Source organism: Pongo pygmaeus, chromosome 10, assembly GCF_028885625.2.
Source record: "Pongo pygmaeus isolate AG05252 chromosome 10, NHGRI_mPonPyg2-v2.0_pri, whole genome shotgun sequence".
Taxonomy (NCBI): Eukaryota; Metazoa; Chordata; class Mammalia; order Primates; family Hominidae; genus Pongo; species Pongo pygmaeus.
Window position 1 is genome coordinate 42,865,598 of NC_072383.2, and position 24,440 is coordinate 42,890,037.

Here is a 24,440-nt window from a genome sequence, read left to right on the forward strand (position 1 = left end):
AGTACTTTGCAGGATGCCTGCAAAATAAAAGGCACTCAAGAAATGTTTGTAAATGAACTAATGCTTGTTGAGTATATTCTTTCAACAAATATGTGTTAGGCATTGTATTAGTTCTCACATTGCTATAAAGAACTACCCGAGACTGGGTAATTTATAAAGAAAAGAGGTTTAATTGGCTCACAGTTCTGCAGGCTGTACAGGAGGCCTCAGGAAACTTCCAATCATGGCAGAGGAAGAAGGCACATCTTACATGTCTGGAGCGGGAGGACAAGAGCAAAGGGGAGATGCTACACACTTTTGAACAACCAGATCTCGTGAAAACTCACTCTCAGGAGAATAGCAAGGGGGGAAATCCGCCCCCATGATTGAATCACCCCCCATCAGACCCCTCCCCTAACATTGGAGATTACAGTTCGACATGACATTTGGGCAAAGACACAAATTGAAACTGTGTCGGGCATATACTGATGAACGCTGTCTATGGGATCAAAATGGTTTACCCAATAATAAAGAGATAATCAATCAGAAATAAGGACTGGGCTCCTATATAAGAATCAAAATGTGAGGATTAGGATTTAGAGGGAAGAAGTACTGCTTAGGTAAAAAGTAGAATGAATCTGAGTCAACTTTCAAGTTCAAGTTGGGAATATGGTGGGTCAGGGTTGGAAAGTGCTGAAGAACTTCTCAGGATGAATTGCGGAGATGGTGGGGAAGGGGACACCCAGAGGGAACAGTCACTTTTGGGAGCGGAGTAGGAAAGTTATACCTCAAACTCTCCTTACCCCTATCTGAGTAGGGCATTTCTAGGCCATTTGCTTGTGTTTAGGGAAGTTATACCACTTGCTGGTTTCCTCTGCTACTCTATTATATGTTCAAATTGCAGCAAATAGTTAAATGTACTATATCTGTACAGCTCTTAGAACAGTGTCTGGCATGTTTTAAGTACTGTACAGCCATTTATTAAAGATATTAAAACAAAGCAATATCTTTTTTCTGATACTTCAACACAATACATCAGGGATTCCACTTGGACTCAAATGTAGCCAAATACCAAGTATATTCTTTTACTTTTTGACCTTTGATCTTTTTCCTGCAGCTTCACCTACTTCTAGTTTATGGGAGTTTTTTTATGTTCTAGGCCCTGTGCATAGCACAGCAGCTCATCCCCACTCTGTCCCTTTAGAGTGGGCAGATCATGAGTACTGCTCCCTGGGTAAAGTGCCTGACTGCCAGACCCACTAGATGATCTCGACCTGGACCTAGCAGTTCCTCTCTATCTTGTTAACTACTGTGCTAAATATTCCACCCAGCTTTTTCAGCTGTCTTCAGTGGAAGGCTTGCTCCAAGTTACCTTTTGTCACTATTGGAAATGAAAATTCTACTTCATGTGCTTTATGTAGTTTAAATCATATCTTCACAAGACCCTAAAAGGGAAACAAGTGGGTTTTCTTGGTTCTACAGATGAAGAAAATGAGGCATGGAGAGTTTAATTTTCTTGTCATGGGTCATAGAGTTGATGAATAATAAATTCAGATTTTGAACCCAGGAAGTGTGGTTACAGAGCTCATTTTAGTCCATTTTGTGCTGCTGTAACAGAATTCCACAGACTAATTTATAAAGAACAGAAATTGATTGGCTCACAGTTCTGTAGGCTGGGAAGTCTGAGATCAAGGGGGCTGGCATCTGGTGAGGACTTTCTTGCAGCGTCACCCCCACGGTGGTGGGGGAGAGAGAGGTGGTGGGGAGAAACAAAAATGGGGTGAGGGGTTAGAAACAAAAGGGGGCCAAACTTTTATAAGGAGCTCATTCCATGCTAATGAACTCCCTCCTGTGATAATGTCATTAATTTGTTAAGTCTGCCCTTGTGGTCTGATCACTCTTCAGTAGGCCCCACCTCTCAACTCTGTTGCATTGAGGATTCAGTTTCTAACATGATTTTTGAGGGACATATTTAAACCATAGCAGAGCTTATGTTCTTAACCTCTGTGTCTACTCATTTTCTTCATTTCACAAAGCAGTATAAACTGTTTTGTCATGAAAAGCATTCTTTTTAAAAGGTGAAACAAGTCTCCATCTTTGCATGCTTCCCTTACAACTTTGGGCACAGCTTGGCAAAAGCCTAGGCATCTAGAATTTAATATCCATAAGTGTAGTATATTCTGTATCTTTTGAAATGGCCATGTAATGTAGATATCAATTTAGTTCACTATTTTTATGGATTTAGACATTTATAGCTTCACAAACATCTCAGTCTTGCAGAGAGAAAAAAATTCTCTGAATTTTGCCAAAATTGCCTGTGTTGTTTTATTGAGTTTGGTCAAGATATGCAGGGATGACGCATACACATCCAGTAATGGAACCATTTGAATATCTGGTATGGAAACCAAATTTTTAAAATCTGGGATCTTCAACTCTGAAAACTCCTATCAGTGAATAGGACTCAGAAAGCTCAATTTGTATGCTTTTGTGAGCCAAAAAGTACGTAGGATTGTGTCAAAGCAAGATACTGTTATTTACCTCAGATGACTGAAACCACACCAGGACAGCCAAGGGCCTTCCAGGGTGCCAGGGCATCGAAGTACCCTCCACGGCATTCTCTTGGGGATCCAATACTTACCCGTCACCAGCAGCAAGAGCTGCTTCATTTCTTCTATTCCATTTGGAGCTGATGCATTTCTTTTTCAGGTCCACGCTAGTTTGGTTTTGTTATTAATATTGTTTTAAAAAATGCCTTTTTCTGCCTTTGGTAAACTAAAGGTCTAACGTATATTCCAATTTCTTTTGACAGAGGAAAAGACAAGCATATGAATCTAACCTTATCTGTCATGGCCTGCAGTTAGAAGCAACAAGATCAGTAAGTACTGGTCCCTTTTCAGCCCTTGGCTGACCACTGTTCTTGGGCAGCTTCGTGCCACTTGGAATACTTGGGTGACATTGGAAACACGCAGCCCTGGCCACATCTTAGTCATAGACTGGGAGAGGAGTCAATCAAAATCTGCATTGTGTAGAATGTATTCTTTTTTTCTGATCAAAACTAGCAGATCTTTTTTAATAGCCAATGAATTTTACAATGAATGCATGTATGAATGATTATTTTCTTCCTTTAAGAAACTTCTAAAAGCTTTTTTGTTATACAAAAAATAGTTTATGGTAAAAAATTAGAAAACGTAAGAATAAGGAAAATAATCTGTATCTTAATTATCCATAAATAATTTTGCAGTCCTTCTGAGTTGTTTTCCTCAAAAATATATATGTGCACATTTTTTATCTTTCAAAAAGGAGAAAATTACCACTTCACAGTTTTATAATTTGCTTTTTCCCTTTAATATATAGCAAATGGATTTATGTCAATAAATATAATTCTTTGACATTTTTAACAGCCACATAATATGATATTGAACAGATAGACGATAAACAGTTCATTCGAGGTTTAGAAAATTAAAAATTTTTCATTATGATAGCACTACACTGAATATTCTAGTGTTTTTACTTTAAGTCAATAATTAGGGTAGAGTGATAGACAAATAAGTTTGGTTTTCTTCGTTTTATATTTTCATAGTTTTATGAACTATGATGATTTGAATTACTTCCTTAATGATTCAAACCAAGAAATTGTCTTTAAGGCAAAAATTTATGATGGTTTGCAAATCTGTTTTTATTGTTATCTTCACTTTTAGTGGTGTTCTCTGTATTTTTTTTTTAAAGCTACCAACAACATAAGAAAAATCTATGTGTTTTAAAATTGTGAAAAGAGTTGGTTTCTTGTTCTGTGTTTTTATTTTTCCAATATAGGTATTGGATGACAAGCTTGTATTTGTAAAAGTACACGCACCATGGGAGGTGTTATGTACGTATGCTGAAATAATGCACATCAAATTGCCTCTGAAACCCAATGATCTGAAAAACCGGTCCTCAGCCTTTGGTACACTCAACTGGTTTACCAAAGTCCTTAGTGTAGATGAAAGCATCATCAAGCCAGAGCAAGAGTTTTTCACTGCCCCATTTGAGAAGAACCGGATGAATGATTTTTACATAGTTGATAGAGATGCCTTCTTCAATCCAGCCACCAGAAGCCGCATTGTAAGTCTAAACCAAATTTAGTTGCTGTCTTGGGGTAATTTGGAACCTGCTGTTTTGTGGTTTGGTTGGTTTGGTTTTATTTTTAAAAACTGCACAAAAAGAAAAGAAATATGCCAGCAGATTCGTGTTACAGTAGTAAACAATGATTGGATTGGTTAGTTATACTATATAAACCGCATACTCTATTTTGGAATCTTTTTTAGGTTTACTTCATCCTCTCTCGAGTCAAGTATCAAGTGATAAACAATGTTAGCAAGTTTGGGATCAACAGACTTGTAAACTCTGGGATCTACAAGGCAGCTTTCCCACTCCATGATGTAAGTTAAAAGGCAAAAATGAACTAAAAGGCCTTCTGTATACTCTGGTGTTGACAATAGCAAAGGGCTAACTTTCCTGACTGTACCTCAGTAAAATGAAGGGAACATACTGCAAGATTACAAGCCATTTGGGGTAAGAACTAGGTCTTTTGTTCACAGATGGATCCCAGTTATAAAGATACTCAGTTTTAAAGGAGCGAATGAATGAATGGACAGGACCTCTCTCACAGTTAATGTGTAAAGCAGTATAGATTAGCAGTTAATCTGTGTTAGCGTTTCTGAGACCAAAATGCCTGCCCTGCCACTTTCTAGCTGGATGACTTTGTGAAAGTCATTTAGCCTTTCTTCCTCCATTTCCTCATCAATAAGCTGGGGATAAATTATCACCTACCTCCTAGAGTTGTTAAGAGGATTAAATTAATCCATTAAATTAATCCAAATGTTAGTCTCTAGCATATAATAAATACTATTATAAGTGTTAGCTATTTTCATAATTACTAACATGTTATTATCAACCAAAAAAGATTAGTTCTTTGTCAGCAAAATACATGTTAGACCTTCTCATTTATCATTTTCTGTAACATAGACTTTTCTTCCTCATTTGGAATACGATTTTCAAACTGTCCCCTGGAATATCCCTGGGCTTTTAAAAAGGCGTCTGTCAGAGTTGTTGTGACAATGGCAGTACCCCAGATAGTTGACATTTTTTTAAGGACTACACTCTGAGACTACAGCAACCCCTCAAATTCAAGAGTACTTCTCTAGCCGAGAACATCTCTCATGAAATGAAATTTTTAAAATGTGACCACTGTAAATGCAGGGACATTATAACTAAAGCTGTTTAAAGTCTGTCATTGAAATAAATTAAATACTATATTATATTGCATTATTGTTATATTCACTATCAATTTATCTGACCGTAAGACCAAAGAAAGCAAAGACTGAGATTGGTAATTGCTACTGTGTAGTACATGTATTTGTGGATAGAGACAATATTGAAATGTACTAAATAACATAGTAAAACTAGGACACTAAACAGCAGCTTGACACACATGGAAAAGTGGAGAACAGGGAGTTGGGTGAAGTAAATACTGATCCTAAGAGACCCAATGTAGCCATCCATCCTGAGAGTCCATGTGTTTTACTTTTGTGCCCCACTGAATTTAGCTAATTGCGAATAACAAGACATGAATTTTGAGGCCACTTGCAAATAGCTGTCACAAATATTACTTTGGGATGCCAAGGTTCTCTAACCGTTGACATTTGCTTTTGGCCAGGTCTTTTCCACTAAAGCCTCTTCTAATTGCAGTGGTCCCGCATTCAGGCTAACAAATGGTCCCATGTGGTATTTGAGAGGGAGGTGTGTGAAGGTCCGGGCCTGTGCCCTGATTTGGCTGGTTGGTAATCTGGTTCTAGTGCCAGAAAAAGAAAAATGAGTCAGAAAAAAAGGCAACTGGATTTAAGCAGGAAGTTTTGCTTCTTGAATAAGCTAAGTGTGTAACATGATACCAAGCTTTGTTGTTTGTTTTCTGTATGTTATCACAGAATAACTGCTGAACTGGGGGCAAAGAAGCCTGGGTTTTAGAATTGACCCTGCTGCTAACCAGCCAAGGCCCTGGTTTCCCCATTGTCCAAGGAGAGGGGTGGGTTATCACGTGTTCCTCTGGTGTGGTGATTTGGGCACTTGGGTGGCCCAATTTTTCATTGTGTAGGACTGCCCCACTTAAAGCATTTTAAGCATCTCTGGGGCCCTCACAGAGTCCCTGCAGTGCTCCCCAGGATTGTAACACCCAGTCGTTCATCCCTGCCCACTTTCATAAATGACCCCCAAGGAGGGTAGTACCATGCCTGGTTAAGAATCACTAAAAATTAGATGGTATTTCCACCCCTTCCAGAAGGTGAGGACTCCTTGTTCACAATTGACTATCAAGTATTTGTATCACATTTAAGAAGCAGATTTGTGAAAAAGTGATGATTATGGTGCTTACATGTTGCCTTCTGCATCACAGTGCAAATTCCGCCGTCAGTCAGAGGATCCCAGCTGCCCTAATGAACGGTACCTTCTGTACAGAGAATGGGCTCATCCTCGAAGCATATACAAAAAGCAGCCCTTGGATCTTATCAGGTGAGGGGTTGTAGGGAGTACTCCAGGGGGAGGCAATCAGGGTGTTACCCCCACAGCATCTGAATGTGACAGTACTCATCAAGACTCTTGCCAGCGAAGGGAGCTGACCCAGAGTGCTGAGCTTCATTGGCCAGGGTTTTTATTGAGGCTTAATTATGTGGGCATGATTAATTGGATCATTACCCATCTCCAGTATCATCCTTCCCCTGGAAGATGGCCAGTAATATGTGGCTCAAAGCTCCAGTTCTCCAGTCACATGGTTGATCTTCTGGCATGGCCAGCCTCCACCCTGAGTCATCTCATTAGCACAAACTCTCTAGAGGCCCACCATGAGCCACTTCACTGGCATAAACTATCAGGCATAGTCCTAGGGTCCCACTGTGAATAAAAAGGCACTCCTATCTCTCAGGAAATTCCAGGGGTTTAGAAGTTATCCCCTGCCCAGGAACTGGGATGCAGACCCACCAAATTCCATATTGCACAGAAGTAAATGTTAGATGTAGCTTCTATTGTATGGTAAGACATATACATTTTTACTCTTTTCTTGTGTCTGCCTCTAGGTTCTATTTCGTTGTATCTCACAAGATACAATGACTAGCTCAAGAGTTTTTCTTCCCAAGGTACCCTGTTGGTTTTCCTCCAGAAGCTTACATTGTTTGGGCAGGGCTGAGGATACTGGCTTGTGGGAGATAGACCAAGAACACCCAAACAAGCCAATAAAACATGAAAATAAATAAACAGAATTTCTAATGGAAGTGAAGAAAATAACAGAGCAATAGAATGGGAGGGCAGAGTGGGAAGTGAGTTGAGGGAGTTATCTTTGAGGAGGTGACATATAAGCTGAGACCGGATAGTGAAGAGGAGCCAGTACTTTGAGGACTTGGGAGAAGTCCTTCTAGGAGTAGGGGCAGCTTGTACAGTGGCCCTGAGATGCACACACATTTGGCAAGTTTGAGGAAACATCAAAGACCAGTGCTAGTGAGAAACAGAACAAGACATGAAGTTAGAGGGGTGGCAGGAGCGCCGAAAAGAGTTTAGACTTTAATTGCAGTGAGAAGCAGTTGTAATATTTTAAATGTTTAAGTCATTGTATCCTATTCACATTTTGCAAAGACAATGTGGAGAATGGATTATAAGGGGTACAGGGAGCAAGGAGACCACTAGGTGGTAGGAGGCTGTTTGAGCCAGGCAGGAGACTGTGGGAGCAGATTTGGGATGTGTTTGGGGAGTTGAGTCGACAGGACTTGTTTATGGATTGGATGTGGAGAGTGAAGAGGAGAGTTAACTTCGTGTCTGCCTGGAGCCACGTACCTGTTTTTTTATGGGTCTCAACGCCCCATGCACTTGCCACCTACTTGAGAAACTACTAGACCTTAAAAGTGAGAGTTTTAAACAAATGAATATTTGTTTTACATTTACCGTGGGAAATTTTAAATATATACAGAAATAGAGTATCATAGCAAGCCTGCATTCATCTGTCACCCAGCTCCAAAAATTATAAACTCATAGCTAATCTTATTTCACTTTTACTCCCACTTCTTTACCTCCCCACTCCACTGGATCATTTTGAAGCAAATTCCAAATGTCACGTCATTTCATTAGCTTCTATTTCTAAATAAGATGTTTCTTAAACATAACCAGAATACCCCCTTTTGAAAAGGAAGCCTGGGTGAGGTGACTCATTCCTCTAATCCCAGCACTTTAGGAAGCCAAGGCAGGGGGATCACTTGAGGCCAGGAGTTCGAGGCCAGACTGAGCAACATAGTGAGATCCAGTCTTTAAAAAAAAAAAAAAAAAAAGCCAGGCATGATGGCTCTCACACCTGTAGTCCCAGCTACTCAGGAGACTGAGACGGGAGAATTGCTCAAATCCAGAAGTTTGAGGCTGCAGTGAGCTATGATTGTGCCACCACACTCTAGGGCAACAGAGTAAGACCTGTCTCCAAAAAAAAAAAAAATTATTTACTATCATCAGATAATCAGGATTCAGATTTCCCTTATTGTCCCCAAAAAAACTTAATGGCTTTTTAGTTCAAAGCAGGATCCAAACATGGTCAAGAGGTTGCAGTTAATACAATCTCTCAAATTTCTTCTGGTCTCAGTTTCACTGTTTATTTCTTGTTTTCCTTGCCCTTGTTGAAAGAATGCCTTCCATTCCCTATTTTGCTGATTTCATTCTCTCCTGTGGTGTTGTTGTACATGTTCCTCTGTATTTGCTATAACTAAGTAATTTGTGTATTTGCATTAGCTAAGTAATTGGATCCTCATCTAGAAGCTTAATCTGATTGAGGTTAGATTTTATACAAGAATACGTGATACGTGGAGTTGAGTACTTATATCAGAAGGTATATAATGTTCATTTGTCTCTCTTTTTTGTGATGATAGCAGCTATCAACAATCACTGCTTAGATTCATTATTTCATAAGAGATTTCATTATTTTATGTGGTTATACTCAGATTCCCTTGTCATTCATTTTTATCACCGAGATTACAGTCATGAAGAGGCACTTTCATTAACTCTGTTTACCCTGTAAAATAAGATTTTAAAAGATATTTGTACATATGTAAATATTTGAGGTTGACATTCATGTGAAGTTTCCATTTTATTAATTTCCTTTTATGTTAAACCAATAGCATCTGATAACAGAGTGATGGGTTCTTAATCATTTTTTATGTGCTCTATTTATTTTTTTATTTTTTTTTTGCTTTAGTAAAGAAAATTTCCCGACTATTTTAAATATATTTTGCTAGGGGAAATGCATTTGCTATCCCCTGTCCCTGGTCCACATGTTCTTTCCCTTCATTGCTTCCCACTGGTAACCCCTTGAGCATTCAGGCTATTAAACCTCATCTATTTGGGATTTACTGGGGATTACTGAAGGGAAAATAGGCTCTTTCCATTTGGTTCCCAAAAAGCAAACCAAACTGGAAACAGCAACCTAGGGGAACCAGACTTTGCACAGGTAAAAAAGAAAAGTTTCCCTCCAAACTCCAGTTTTTACCCCCAGAGTAATAACAGAAAATAGGGTATTCACAAGACAAGGGCAGGGTCCTATAAAAAAGGATTGTTGTGAGAATAAAATCTAGCTCTTGGAAACTGAAAATGTGATTAAACAGAAAAACACCAATAGAAGGCATTAGAAAAATGAAGTTGAAGAAATTATGCAGAGCATAGAGCAAAACTTATAAAGGGATAGAAAAGGGGGAAAAGATAAAAAATTAGATCAGTCCAGGCGGTACAATGTATAAATAATAGGAGTGTGAGAAACCAGAGGAGAAAAAATGTAGGGAAGAAATCTGAGAAATACTTCCAGAGTAGTATCTGAAGAACTGACCATCATGAGTCTCTAGGTGGAAAGAGCCTGCTGAGTACCCAGCCTAGAGGATGAAAATAGAGCCACTGAGTCACTCCAACATGACAGCTCAGAACGCTGGGGACAAAGAGAAGATCCTGCTATCCTTTGGAAAGCAAAATGAAAAGAAAATCATACAAAGGATCAAGACTCAATAGCATTGTGCTTCTCTATGACACTACACACTGAAAGACAGCAGTAACTTCACATGTCTAAGGAAAGTTTGACCATATATATATATAACTCTATGTATGGTCAAACTGTTAAGTATGAGGAATTTTCACAGTTTAGATGTGCAAGGTAATGGAGGAGGTGCTCCACCAAGAAGGAAGACCGAAGAGTTAGTAAACAGGAAATGCAGGAAATGCTAGCACAAGAGAGAGGGACAGAGAGATCCCAGGTGACACAGTTCTGTGGTGGGGCTTGGAAGAGTCATCAGTCAAGGTTGGAGGAGGTCTGAGGGCATTTATTCAAGGAGTTGAAACTGACAGATGATCTCATGTGTTTGAGCCTACTGAGAAAGTTACACATTAGGGGAGAGTCTGGGGTTGAATTGCTGATAAGTACACAGAAAACTAAGCAATGAACCATCAAGACAATTATTAACTCTAGGGAGAACAAGATATTGAGCAGGGAGGAAAAAGTAATTATAGCAGTGACTTGATTCAGCTGTGAATAGTGTTTATAGAATCATAATAATGTAAAGCAAGAATATTAATCTAACCAAAAATTATAATGTAAGTATGTCAGGATGGCAGGAATAGAGATGTGGATGGTTAGATGAGGCAAGGGGTTGAAAGAGAGCTTAATCCACATCTTCCAGAATAGAAAGTCAATAGGTGATGCATAAAACTGAAAAATCAATAAGCAGCACTTCTCGCATGTTATTTAGAGATAGGGAAGTAAATATTCTAAGCATCAACTATGAAAGTTTAAAGTGACTGCTTCTGGGCAGCAGGAAATAGGGGAGGGGGTAGGGGACTGCTCCTTTTTATAACCAGCCTTCTAGAGCTATTAGACTATTTAATGACTGTATACTTGTAACTTTGATTTAAAAAATCAAAGCTGAATTTTGTTAAATTGATTTTAAGAGTTGGGAGGTGTTTGGCAGAGAGGGACAATGATCAGAAAATATTGCATTTGAAGGAATCCTCATTATTTCCAGCTTTTCAGCAAGAACTAAGAGACAGATTTCCTTTTAAGATTTGAAAAATCTTTCTGGCCTTGCCTACAATGTAACAGGGATGCCTTAGAAAGTATTGAACTCCTTGTCACAGTAAATAACCAAGCAGAGACTGCCTGACCAGCTCTTTAAATACAGCAGGATTTTTTTTATTATTGGGAGCTTGGACCAGGCAACTTCTAAGATTCTTTCCAATTTAAATATGGCATTTCCAGGATGGATGGCTGATGAAAACTTATTACAGAGAGCATAACCAAAAAGAGCCCAAGGCTTCTTAAACCCATGGCCAGACTTCTTTCCCGGGCTGTATCCTGAACCTGCCATTTGCCTGCCTTCCATGAGCCAGAGAGCAAAGCTCCGCTCACGTGAAAATCAGCACACTGGGTTCCTCCCATCTGATTCCACCCTCAGTCTGTCTCAGCTCTTCCTTTTTCCCTGTGGATGTGACCTACACCCAGGCCTGTGACCCATGGAACTGGTCTCAGACCTTTCCTGTGAGTGCTTGTCCAGCCCAGGGATGTTCCTGTCTGAAGTCTCCCAGGACTCCAGGTTTTGCTCAGAGCTAAGTCCCCACGAGGCTAAGACCAAGGAGTTCAGCCCAGCTCCACACTGAGCCTGAAGTCTCACGTAGGCCTCAGAGTTAAGTAAATCTCCTTGTTGTACAGATCAAGATGAAGACAGAAATGAGTCTTTCTTGGGGAATATCAGCAACAGCAGCAGTCACCTGAACCGTCTCTTCATTCCTAAACTCTCTTTCTGCCTAACTGTACTTGACCTTCCTTTCAGGAACAATTCTGGCACTGCTTCTTGGTCAGCCTGCCCTCTTTAATCTTGCCTACCTGGCCTCTTCAGTTTTACCCCAGAGTATACCATTAACCAGTTTTTAAAACTTAGGAGAAAATAGAAGAGCTAGATATAAGGAATACAGGGTGATGGATTCCTCAATCATATGCATCCTTCCCTCTTTCATTCTCACGAGTTTTGCAAAAATTTTGGTCAGAGAGACATTCCACTACAGATTAGTATTTTTTTTTTCTTATTATTACAGTTGCCCCTTGAACAACACAGGGGTAGGGCAGTGACACCCGCACACACATACAGTCGAAAACCTGCATATATATTTTGACTCCCTTTAAACTTTTAACGGTCTGCTGTTAACTGGAAGTCTTACCAATAACATGAACAATCAATTAACACATATTTTGAATGTTATATGTATTATATACTATATTCTTACAATAAAGTTAAGCTAGAGAAAAGAATGTTATTAAGAAATCATAAGAAAGTATATTTACCATTCACTAAATGGAAATGGATCATCATAAAGGTCTTCATTCTTGTCTTCACATTGAGTAGGCTGAGGAGGAGGAAAAAGAGGAGGGTTATTCTTGCTCTCTCAGGGGTGACGGCGGGGAAGAGGTGGAGGAAGTGGAAGGGGAGACAGGAGAGGCAGGCACACTAGGTTTATCTTTTATTGAAAAAAAATCCACATTTAAGTGGATCCGTGCAGTTCAAACCTGTGTTGTTTAAGGCTCAACTGTATTTGTGACTTACGTTACATTTTCTCCAAGGAACTTCCCTAGTTAAATAAAAGCAAAAAACTGAGCAGATTGTTCATGTTCATTTGTCTTGTGCATATAAAGAACAGTCTTTTGGAGAATGTGTAAAATAGTGCTGGTCTTTACAAAGAATGATAGTAATACTCTGTATTTATTCCATAATCAGCATTTTTCTCTCCCTTGCTGTATTTTAATGTACTTTCACCAGGCAAACCAGCGATAGTGATCAGTTCTTCTATAATGTGTAATATACTTTTTGTTCATAGTAGAATTCAGGGTCTGCTGTGAAAATGAATGTTTTAAGGGTGAATCGAGTCAGGTTTAAGCTTAAAGCCTCCTTTATTTAAAATCAGAAATTAATATTAGGATGAAGCTACGGAGTAATTATTTGCATCTTCTAAAAATAATTTCTGTCTTTCTTCAGGAAATACTATGGAGAAAAGATTGGAATCTACTTTGCTTGGCTGGGCTATTACACTCAGATGCTTCTCCTGGCTGCAGTTGTAGGAGTGGCTTGCTTTCTCTATGGATATCTTAATCAAGATAACTGTACATGGAGGTAACCTCTGTTTATTCCTTGTTGCCATGCTGAAAAGTTTATTAGACATAAAATTATTTTCATGGTCTTAAACTGTTTTGGTAAGACAAGACTGATTGCAGAACATTCATTGCTTGGGATGATATATCCCTTTTGTTCTGAGCATAATAACTGAGTGAAATGGAAAAATTTTTTTCTTAGATAATCCGACCCAGTGTCTGACATGAATATTACCCCTAGGAAACACTCCAATATTTTAAGACAATATTTTGTTTGAAAAAGAAAGGAGGACTGGAGGCGGGAGGATTGCCCTTGAACTTTTGGCCCCTAGAGGAATGTACACTCAGCCCTGCAGATGTGAGCCAAAAGCAGCTCTGATTTCTTCAGGGTTCCACTGGGAAAATTAGTGAGGGGTTTTGTTTTTTGTTTTATTTTGTTTTACTTTTAGAAATGATTTCTTACTACTAAAAAGTGCTTGTTTAAAAACTCAATAGTTGTTTTGGTTTTTACATTAAAAAATAGTTCATACAATGTTTAAAAAAAAGTAGTGAAAAATTAGTTTGTGCTGAGGTTGAAATTCAAACACCAGCTGCACTGTCTAAAGGGACATATGTGGGTGCCAGAGCACTCTAAATTTCACCGTCACTATTCTGAATGGTATTATTAGACCTCTGCTTTTGGTGGTCTCAACTTCCAGCAGGGATGCAGCACGGAACCAGGATTTTCTCTTGATATCTGGCTGCTATCCAGGTGTGCCAGCCAGATCAAAATTTCTGGGCACCAGCAATGAGCTGATAACCAAATTTTTCAAGCCTGAAGCATGTCAGCCTGCTCCTGAGGTAGGTTGCTTACATGGCAGCCCTGATGGATAGACATAATCACCCTTCAATTTAACAGAGGATTCTGAGCATGTTGTACCTATTATGGCTTCTTAGCTTAAAAGCTGCAGATGGCTTTTGAAGTACTCTTCCCTCCTCACTGAAAAAGAGTTTTGGGCCAAAGGCTGAATGTTGTTACCTTTTCTCTAAATTTGTCTTCAGCTTCTCTGTTGGTTTGTACATTGTTCTAGTTTAAAAAAAAAAATCAAAAATACATTTCAAAGTGCAAAAGTTGCATTTTTATAAGGTCCTCATGGGTTGTTCTTGTTATAACTTATTTTACGAAATCACCATGATAGTTACACCACATATTTCCTAGCATTTCACACAGATTAATTTGCAGAAAATGGAGGGAAGTTCTTGGGGATATACTGCCTGTGCTCAAAACTATTTGGCTTTAATTGTTTAATTATGAGATATCTTTAAAATATCTAAATTATAAATATTTTCAGTTACTTTTATAGTTTCTATCAAATACCTGTTTAAAGCTTATGTCCCTCCTTTTTTCTTTGGTGGGGGTGGGGGCAGTCTTGCTCTGTCGCCCAGGTTGGCATGCAGTGGCGCCATCTCAGTTCACTGCAACTTCCGCCTCCCAGGTCCAAGCGAGTCTCCTGCCTCAGCCTCCTGAGTAGCTGGGATTACAGGCTGCGCCACCACACCCGGCTAATTTTTGTATTTTTAGTAGAGACGGGGTTTCACCATGTTGGCCAGGCTGGTCTCGAACTCCTGACCTCAGGTGATCTGCCTGCCTCAGTCTCCCAAAGTGCTGGGATTACAGGCGTGAGCCACTGTGCCCGGCCCTTATGCCCCCTTTTAAAAATAACAGTTATATAGAGACATTATTTATATACCATAAGATGACCTTTTTTAAAGTGCACAATTTAGGTGTACCCCTTTCCCTTAGCCTCTGGCAACCACTAATCTATTTGCTTTCTGTTCTAGGGATTTACCTATTCTGGACATTCCATAAAAGTATTTAAATATTTTAAATGTTTTTTATTCTTGTGAATCTACTCAGTATGTAATAAAATTGAAAATATTAAAAATTTGTAAACAATTCAGGTGTTTTAAGTGCATTCACCAAGTTGTGATCACCACCATCTAATTCTAGAACATTTTTATTGCCCTCAAAAGAAACCAGTGCCCATTAGCACTCACTCCCTAATCCCTGTTTCCCTTGGCCCCTGGCAACCAACAATGTACTTCCTGTTTCTATGGATTTGCCTGTTCTGGACATTTCATAAAAGTGGAACTATACATTATAAAGCCTTTTGTGACTGTCTTCTTTCATTTCACCTACTGTTTTCAAGGTTCGTCCATGTTGTAGCATGTATCAGTACTTCATTTTTGTGGCCAAACAATATTCCATTATGTGTGTATAAACTGCATTGTTTATTATTAATTCATGGACATTTGGGTTGTTTCTACTCTTTGGCTATTATGAATAATTCTGCTATGAACATTCATGGACAAGTGTTTGTGCGGACACGTGGTTTCACATCTCTTGAGAATATAACAAAGAATGGAATTGCTGGGATATACAGTAACTGTAGGTTTAACATTTTGAGGAACTGCCATAGTATTTTCCAAAGTGACTGCATATTCCACCTGCAATGTATGAGGACAATAATGTCTTCACATCCTCATCAGCACTTAAAAAAAAAATTGCCATTCTAGTTGGTATGAAGTGGTATGTCATTGCAGTTTTGTCTTTGTTTTCTCTAATGTCTACTGATGGTGAGCATCTTCTCATGCGTTTGTCATTTGTATAGCTTCTTTGGAGAAAAATTTGTTCAAATCCTTTGCCTATTTTAGTTGTGTTGTCTTTCTATTGTTGAGTTGTAAACATGTTTTACATATTTGGAATAGAAGTCTCTTATTGGATATTGTCTTAGTCTGTTTGTGCTGCTATAACACAGTACCACAGACCAGGTAATTTGTAAAGAATAGAAATTTACTTTTCGTAGTTACAGATGCTGGAAATTCCAAGATCAAGTCGCTGGCATTTGGTATCTGGTAAGGGCTGCATCCTCTGAAGGAGAGGAATGCTGCGTCTTCACATAGCAGAAGGCATAAGGGCAAGCGGGGAGAACTCCCTTCATCAACTCCTTTTATAAGGGCACCTAATCCCATTCATGAAGGGTGAGCCCTCATGGCCTAATCACTTGTTAAAGTCTCCACCTCTTAATATTACCACACTGGCAATACCTAAATTGGAAGAGACACATTCAAACCATAGCAGATACATTGAAAATATTTTCTCCCATTCTATGGATTGTGTTTTCACTTTCCTAATAATATCCTTTGAAACAAAATTATTTTTAATTTTGATGATCTCCAGTTTACCTTTTATTCTGTTATTCGTGCTTTTGGTGTCATGTCTTAGAAACCATTCGTAATCCAAAGTCATGAAGTTTTTTTTAACATTTATCTTCTAAGAGTTTTATGGATGTAGGTCTATGATTTATTTTGAGTTAATTTTTGTAAATGGTATGAGATAGGGTCCTACTCTATCATTTTCCATGTGTATATCCGGGTATACCAGCACCGTTTTTGAAAAGACTGTTCTCCGTTTAATTATCTTGGCACCCTTGTTGAAAAGCAGTTGGCCAAAAATTTAAGAGTTTGTTTATAGACTCAGTTGTTTTCCATTGATCTACATGTCTGCATTTTATGCAAGTACCATACTTTATTGATCACTGTAACTTTGTAAACTTCAAATTTTCATTTTTCTTTTTCAAGATTGTTTTGGCTATTCTGGGTCTTTTGCATTTCCATGTGAATTTTAGGATCAGCTTATCTATTTCTAGGATTTTGATAAGAATAATGTTGATTCCATAGGTCAGTTTGGAGAGTATTGCCATCTTAACAGTATTAAGTCTTTTAATCCCTGAACACAGGATGTCTTTTCATTTATTTAGGTCTTTCATTTCTATCAACAGTATTTTATAGTTTCAGTGTATAAGTCTCATACTTGTTTTTTCTCTTAAATTTATTCTAAGTACATTGTTCTTTTGATGCTATTATAAATTGTTTCCTTAATTTTTGGATTACCTATTGTAGCGTATAGAAATGTAATTGCTTTTTTGTATATTGATTTTTGTGTGTGTGCTGCAATCTTGCTAAACTGGCTTATTTGCTCTAATAGTATTTTGGGTGGATTCCTTAGGATTTTTATATACGATGTCATGCTGTCTGTGAACAGAAGTAGTTTTACTTCTTCCTTTCCAATTTGGAGGACTTTATTTTTTCTTACCTAGTTGTCCTGGCTAGAACCTCCAATATAATGATCTTAGGAGGAAAGCATTCAGTCTTTCACCATTAAGTATGATACTAGCTGTGGGTTTTTTCATTGATACTCTTTATCAGGTTGTGAAAGTTCTATTCCCAGTTTATGAGTGTATTTAATCATGGAATGGTGTTGGATCTTGCCAGATGCTCTTTCTGTGTCTATTGACATTATCTTGTGTATAGTTTTTGTTCATTATTCTATTAATATGGTATATTACAAGAATTGATGACTTTTGTACTTTGAATCATCCTTGCATTCCTGGATAGATCCCACTTGGTCATAGTATGTGGTACTTATTTTATATGGCAGGATTTGGTTTTCTAGTATTTTATTGAAGATTTTTCCATCTATATTTGCAAGAAATATTAGGTCTCTAGTTTTCTTGTCTTTGGTTTTGGTATCAGCATAATACCAGGCGTATAGAATGAGTTGAGAAGTGTTCCCTCTTCTTTGTTTTTAAAAGAGTTTATGAAACGTTCGTGTTAATTCTTCTTTAAATGGTAGGTGGAATTCATCAGTGAAGCCATCTGAGACTGGGCTTTTCTTTGCAGGAATTTTTTTTTTTCTGTTAGTCCAGTCTCTTTATTTGTTAAAAATAGGTCTATTCAAGTTTTCTGTTTTTGCTTGAGTTATCTTAAGTGGTTCATATTTTTCTAGGAATTCATCCATTTTATCTAAGTTGTCTAATTAGTTGGCTTATAATTATGCATAGTATCCCCTTATAATCCTTTTTATTTTTGTAAGAGTAACAGTAATGTTTCCCTTTTCATTTCTGATTTTAACCCTTTGAGTCTTCTCTCTTTTTTTCTTGATCAGCCTAGCTAAGTTTGCCAATTTTGTTATCTTTTCAAAGACCCAACTTTGTTTAGTTGATTTTTTTGTTACTTTTCTGTCCTGTATTTCATTTATTTCCACTTGTTGCCTTTTGATTTTAATATTTAGTTCATTTATATTTAATGTAATTACTCATGAAGTAGGAGTTACACCTGCCATTTTGCTATTTGTTTTCCATGTGTCTTTTTGTCTCTTGTTTTTCTAATCCTTCATTACTACTTTTTTTTGTGTGTTAGATATTTCTAGTATGCCATTTTAATTCCATTATTGTTTCTTTATCTTTTTTTAATGGCTTCCCTGGGGATTATAATTAACAACTTAATTTAAAATAATATAGTTTGAATTAATGGCAATTTTAATTTCAAATAGTACACAAAAACTTTACTTTGGTACAGATCTGTTCCTTCTCTACTCCTTTGTGGTATTATCGTCATGCAAATTACAACTTAATGCATTGTAAGCTCACCAACTGTTCCATAATTGTTGCTTTGTGTCTTTTAAATAAGATAGAAAAAAATAGTGACATACAAAAATATACTACTTTTCATATTTATATATGTAGTTAGTTCTATTACTGCTGTTTATTTCTGTAGGTGGATTTGAGTTACTGTCGTGTGTCTGTTTAAGCCTGAAGGGCTCTCTTAGTATATAAGTTAAGTGTTTCTTATCCACAATGCTTGGGACCAGAAGCATTTCAGATTTCAGATTTTTTTTCAGATTTTGGAAAATTTGCATTATACTTACCATTTGAGCATCCCAAATCCAAAATGCTCCACTGAGCGTTTTCCTTGAATATTATGTCAGCACCTGAAAAGTTTTAGATTTTGGACCATTTCAGATTCAGATTTTTGAATTAAAGGTGTTCAATCTGGGCTGAGTGCAGTGGCTCACGCCTGTAATCCCACAACTTTGGGAGGCTGAGGCTGGCAGATCACGAGGTCAGGAGTTGGAGACCATCCTCACTAACACAGTGAAACCCCATCTCTACTAAAAATACAAAAACTTAGCCAGGCATGGTGACATGCGCCTGTGGTCCCAGCTACTTGGGAGGCTGAGGCAGGAGAATCACTTGAACCCGGGAGGCAGAGGTTGCAGTGAGCCGAAGTCACGCCACTACACTCCAGCCTGGGCAACAGAGTGAGACTCTGTCTCAAAAAAAAAAAAAAAAAAAAAAGGTGTTCAGTCTGTGTTTCTGGTAGGGCAGGTGATATGATTTGGCTGTGTCCTCACCCAAATCTCATCTCCAACTGTAGCTCCCATAATTCCCACATGTTGTAGGAGGGACCTGGTGGGAGATAATTGAATCATGTGGGCAGTTTTCCCCATATTGTTCTCATGGTAGTGAATAAGTCTCACAAGATCTGGTGGTTTTATAAGGGGAAACGCGTTTCACTTGACTCTCATTCTTTCTTGCCTGCCTCCATATAAGATATGCCTTTTGCCTTCTGCCATGATTGTGCAGCCTTCCCAGCCATGTAGAACTGTGAGTCTGTTAAACCTCTTTTTCTTTATAAATGAACTAGTCTCAGGTATGTCTTTATCAGCAGTGTGAAAACAGACTAATACAGCAGGTCTCTGCCAACAACAGATTCTTTCCGATTTTATTTATCTGGGAATGTCTTAATTTCTCCATTTTTGAAGGATGGGTTTGCTGAATATAGAATATTTGGTTGACAGTCTTTCTTTCAGCACTTTGAATATATCATTCCACTGCCTCTGGCCTCCGTGGTTTTTATGAAAAGTTAGCTGCTAATCTTACTGAGGACCCTTTATATGTGATGAATCACTTTTCTCTTCCTGCTGTCATCATTCTTTGCCATGATTCCTTTGGTTTTGTCTTTAGACACTTTGAATATGATACTCCTAGGTTTAGATCTCTTTGAATTTATCCTACATGGAATTTGTTGAGTTTCCTGGATGTGCAAAATAGTGTTTTCATTAAATGTAGGAAGTTTTCAGCCATTGATTCTTCAAATATTATTTCTGTTTCTCTCCTTTTTTCTCTGGGACTTCTATAATGTATGTGTTGGTATATTTGATGGTATCCCACTAATTTCTGAGACTGTGTTCCTTTGTCCTCATTCCTTTTTTGTTCCATTTCTCAGACTGGATAATTTTAATAGACCTAGCTTTCAGTTTGCTGATTCTTCTGCTATTTCATATCTGCCGAGGAGCCCTTCTGATGATTTTTTTATTTTAGTTATTGTACTTTGCTAATTGGTTCTTTTTAATAATTCCTATCTCTATTGATATTCTCTTTGTCGTGCTTCCTTTAATTCTTTAGGCAAGATTTCCTTTAGTTCTCCAAATATGTATAACTGCTAAATATAAAAAGTCTTCATCTAATAAATGCAATATCTGGGTGTCCTCAGGGACAGTTTTACCAACTGCTTTTTCCTCTCTGTGTTAGGACCATACTTTTCCGTTTCTTGGTGTATCTTGTAACTTTACATTGAGAACTGGGCGTTTTAAGTATTATAATGTAGCAAATCTGGAAATCAGATATTTTCTCTCTTCAGGGTTTGTTGTTGCTTCTGTTTATTATTATCACTGCTACTGCTGCTTCCCTTTGTTTACTTTCCTGAACTACTTGTCTTTGTCATGTGTGACCACTGAAGTCTGTGTTCAATAAGTTTTGTTGTTAGCTAATGATTGGATTAGCTGGTGACTGCATTAAATGCCTAGTACCAGTGATTTTCATTTCTCTGCCTTTGCCTCATCTCATGGCTGTGTGTGAGTGTGTACTGAGGAAATGTGTTTAACGCTCCAGCAGGTAGTTTTCAGCTCTTCCTTAGCTTTTCCTTCTTGCCAGTGCAGAACCTCAGAGTCAGCCAGAGGTAAGGGATTAAGGTTTTCTCATGTCTTTCTTGGCCATGTGCACTGTCCTACACATGTGCATGGTCTTCTGCAATCTCAGGAATATGTTGGAGCTTTTTAGAGCCCCCTGTGCACATCTCATTTCCTAATTTTTCCTTTTAAGTTCTTTGGTTGACCTCTTGTTAACCTCTACTGGTATCACTGCCTCAAGCAGCTACAATGTAAAATAATTCTTGCCAATTGCTTTCCACAGATACTTTGGTGATAGTGCTGTTCACAGTATGAGCTCCGAGTATGAGCTTTAAAAAGAACGGCAAATCCTGCGCATGGAGCTTTTTGGGGGAGCTGCCAGGCAGGTCAAATAGTAAGACTTCTCTGAGGATGGGGTTTTTGGGGGTAGCTTTAGACTACTACTTCCCCCTTCAGTGGCTGCAAGCTGCTATTTTTCACAGCTTCTATAGTTACAAGGCTGTTGGTTTTTAAGGCTACCATGAAGCTAGGGAGATGGGGATGGGAATCAGTCTGGTTAACAGGTGTCATCATTCTTACAGAGATTTAGCCAGTTTTCCTCAAATAAATGCTCCTCAGATGACATCAAGCACTTGGTTAATTTCCAGAGTTCTGCAAAGGCTGATTTTGACAATTTTTGCCAGTGTTCTCATTGCTTTTATGGAGGGAGAGGGCTTTCCAAGATCTTTACTCAGCTATTCTAGGAAAGCTTCCCATTCCTATTTGTTTTTCCTTAGTTATTTGTAAGACCACCTAACTGCACAGCTCCATTCCTAGTTACATACAAGCCTAGCCTATCTGAATGGCTTCTCCTAGAGGGAGCAGCATGCAATGTTACTTGGGTTTTTTTTTTTTTTTTTGGTATTAATTTGTAGGAGTCCTTTAAATACTCTGACAAATAATCCTGTCATTTTTATGTCTGCAAAACTTTTACCAATTTGTGGCTTATATTTTTCTCCCTTTAATGTTATTTTTTAATGACATTCTTTTAAAATATCTTGAATGTATCAATATTTTTCTTTGTGGTTTATGCTTTTTGGTTTCTTGTTTATGCGATTCTCCTTACTCTGAGGTTATCTACATTTTTTTTTCTAATAAGTTGGTAGGTTGGCGTTCTCATTTTCTACCTGGAATTGATGTATATAGAATATGATTACGGGTTCAATTTTATGTTTGTTCATATGGATATCCTGTTGTACCAGACCCGTTTTATTGAAATGTCAGTTCTCACTTTATTAATTTGCTTGGCCAGCTCTGGTATAAATCAATTTTTATATAGGCAAGAGGTCTGTTTCTGACCTCTTTATTTTCTTCTGTTGGTCAATTTTTCTTAACCTCTCCCATAATGCCTTTGTCTTCAGAAGTATTTTGACTGTTCTGAGCCTTTGCTTTTCCGCTGAATTTATAGCTTAAATTGGAGATAACTAATATCTTTAAATATTGATTATTACAAATTGTGAATATGGTAGTGTAGGCCTTCTTTACTGCTTTTCAGAAAAATTCTATTTTCTCCCTATAAATCTTAACATATTTTGAATTAGATTTATTCCTGAACACTTTATATTTTTTACACTATTGAAATGGTATTTTTTAAGAATTATTTCCTAATGATTACAAGTGTATGGGGACATAATTCCTTTTTGTGTCCCTGTGTGTATTTTGTATATTGATTTTGCATCCAGCAAACTTTACTGAACTTATTTTGGTTTTGTTTTGTTTTGTTTTTTGAGACAGAGTCTCACTCTGTCACCCAGGCTGGAGTGCAGTGGCATGATCTCAGTTCGCTGCAACCTCCACCTCCCGGGTTCAAGCAATTCTCCTGCCTCAGCCTCTCGAGTAGCTGGGATTACAGGCATGCACCACCATGCTCTGCTAATTTTTGTATTTTTAGTAGAGACGGGGTTTCGCCATGTTGGCCAGGCTGGTCTTGAACTCATGACCTCAGGTGATTCACCCACTTCGGCCTCCCAAAGTGCTGGGATTACAGGCATGAGCCGCTGCACCTGGCCTTTACTCAACTTATTAATTCTAATAATTTATCTTTAGGGTCTATTAAGTCATCTATATAGATAATCATGTAATCTGTTAGTAATAACAGTTCTCTTTCTTCCTGGCCTATCCTTGTGGCCTTATTTTACTTGACATACAATGCTGGCAGAGACCTCCAGCTGCAAAGAAACAGTGATAGCAGAATCTTTTGCTTTATTCCTGACCTAAAGGAAATACTTTCAGCGTTTTACCATTTAGTATGATTTTTAATGAGTTTTATGTAACAAACCTTTATCGGGTTAATGAAGTTCACTTCTGTTTCTAGTTTTACAAGATCGGTTTAGTTTTGTTTCTTATTGTGAATGGATATTAGATTTTATCATGCTGCTTTAAATTTTTTAAAATTAAGTTTTATTTCTCTCTTTTTAGCAAAGAAGTTTGTCATCCTGATATTGGTGGCAAGATCATAATGTGTCCTCAGTGTGATAGGCTTTGTCCATTCTGGAAACTCAATATTACTTGCGAGTCCTCAAAGGTAATTTTTGCTATTCCCAATATTTACACCTAATGAAAGATTTTTTTTCTAATGCTAATTTAGATAAAACATAGTATTGTATCTTTTTTCCTCTGAGAAATTCAGATATTTTTCAACTAACCTTTCAAACATTCTGGACATTAATATACAATGCTTTATTCCTCCTTTACAAATAATAAAATTGTGATTTAAGACCTTAGATAAAACCTCATAGAGTGTCAGTGAGATAATAGTGGAATCTAAACTATTTGAGTATTTCAAGTAATCAAAGTAGAAATCTCAAACTCATTTTATCTTATAAATACTTTTTAATAGATTCACTACAGGTTGAGTATTCATTATCTGAAATGCTTGGGATCCAAGGTGTTTTGGATTTTGGATTTTGGAATATTTGCCTTAGACTTACGGGTTGAGCATCCCTAATCCAAAAATCCAAAATCTGAAATGCTGCCTTGAGCATTTCCTTTGAACATTATGTCAGTACTCAGAAAGCTTTGGATTTGGGATACTCAAACCTGTTTAAGTATTTTCCTTAATTCAAGTAAGTGGAAACCTGAAATCTGTACTTCTGTTTTCCCCCTTTCAACATATGCCAAAACTATGCTTAGATTGTAAAGACCCTGATGGTCAGATTTAGACTGTCTCTATAACTATGCATGAGAAGGATTTTATATGTGATAAAAGGTGTTTGTCTTAAAACATTGCCAGAAAACACATCTAGCTCTCCTTATACATGCAGATGGTCCTGAGCTTTATGACTTCTTAAAATTTGGGAGGTTTCGGACGAGCATGAAGAATGGAGGGAGCTTACTGAAAGCAGGCTGGAAACTCTGGACAGATAAAAAGATGGTCAGCTTACTTCAGAGCATTTTCCTTACAATCCTGACCTACGCTTTCCTCTGAGGATCTTCTCTCTATCCCCTTGTTCTACC

General features: G+C 37.8%; 1 protein-coding gene across 5 annotated transcripts in view; it reads left to right on the forward strand.

The window, feature by feature from the left end:
* The window catches only part of ANO6 (anoctamin 6), a 207,960-nt gene that overhangs the window by 126,342 nt on the left and 57,178 nt on the right, over nt 1-24,440 (forward strand). For all 5 annotated transcript variants that reach the window (XM_054443036.2, XM_063672659.1, XM_054443037.2 and 2 more), the window contains 6 exons: nt 2,789-2,854; nt 3,793-4,080; nt 4,284-4,397; nt 6,407-6,522; nt 13,041-13,175; nt 23,403-23,508. In XM_054443036.2, the coding sequence (XP_054299011.1) occupies nt 2,789-2,854; nt 3,793-4,080; nt 4,284-4,397; nt 6,407-6,522; nt 13,041-13,175; nt 23,403-23,508 (825 nt within the window). The remainder of the gene's footprint in view (nt 1-2,788; nt 2,855-3,792; nt 4,081-4,283; nt 4,398-6,406; nt 6,523-13,040; nt 13,176-23,402; nt 23,509-24,440) is intronic.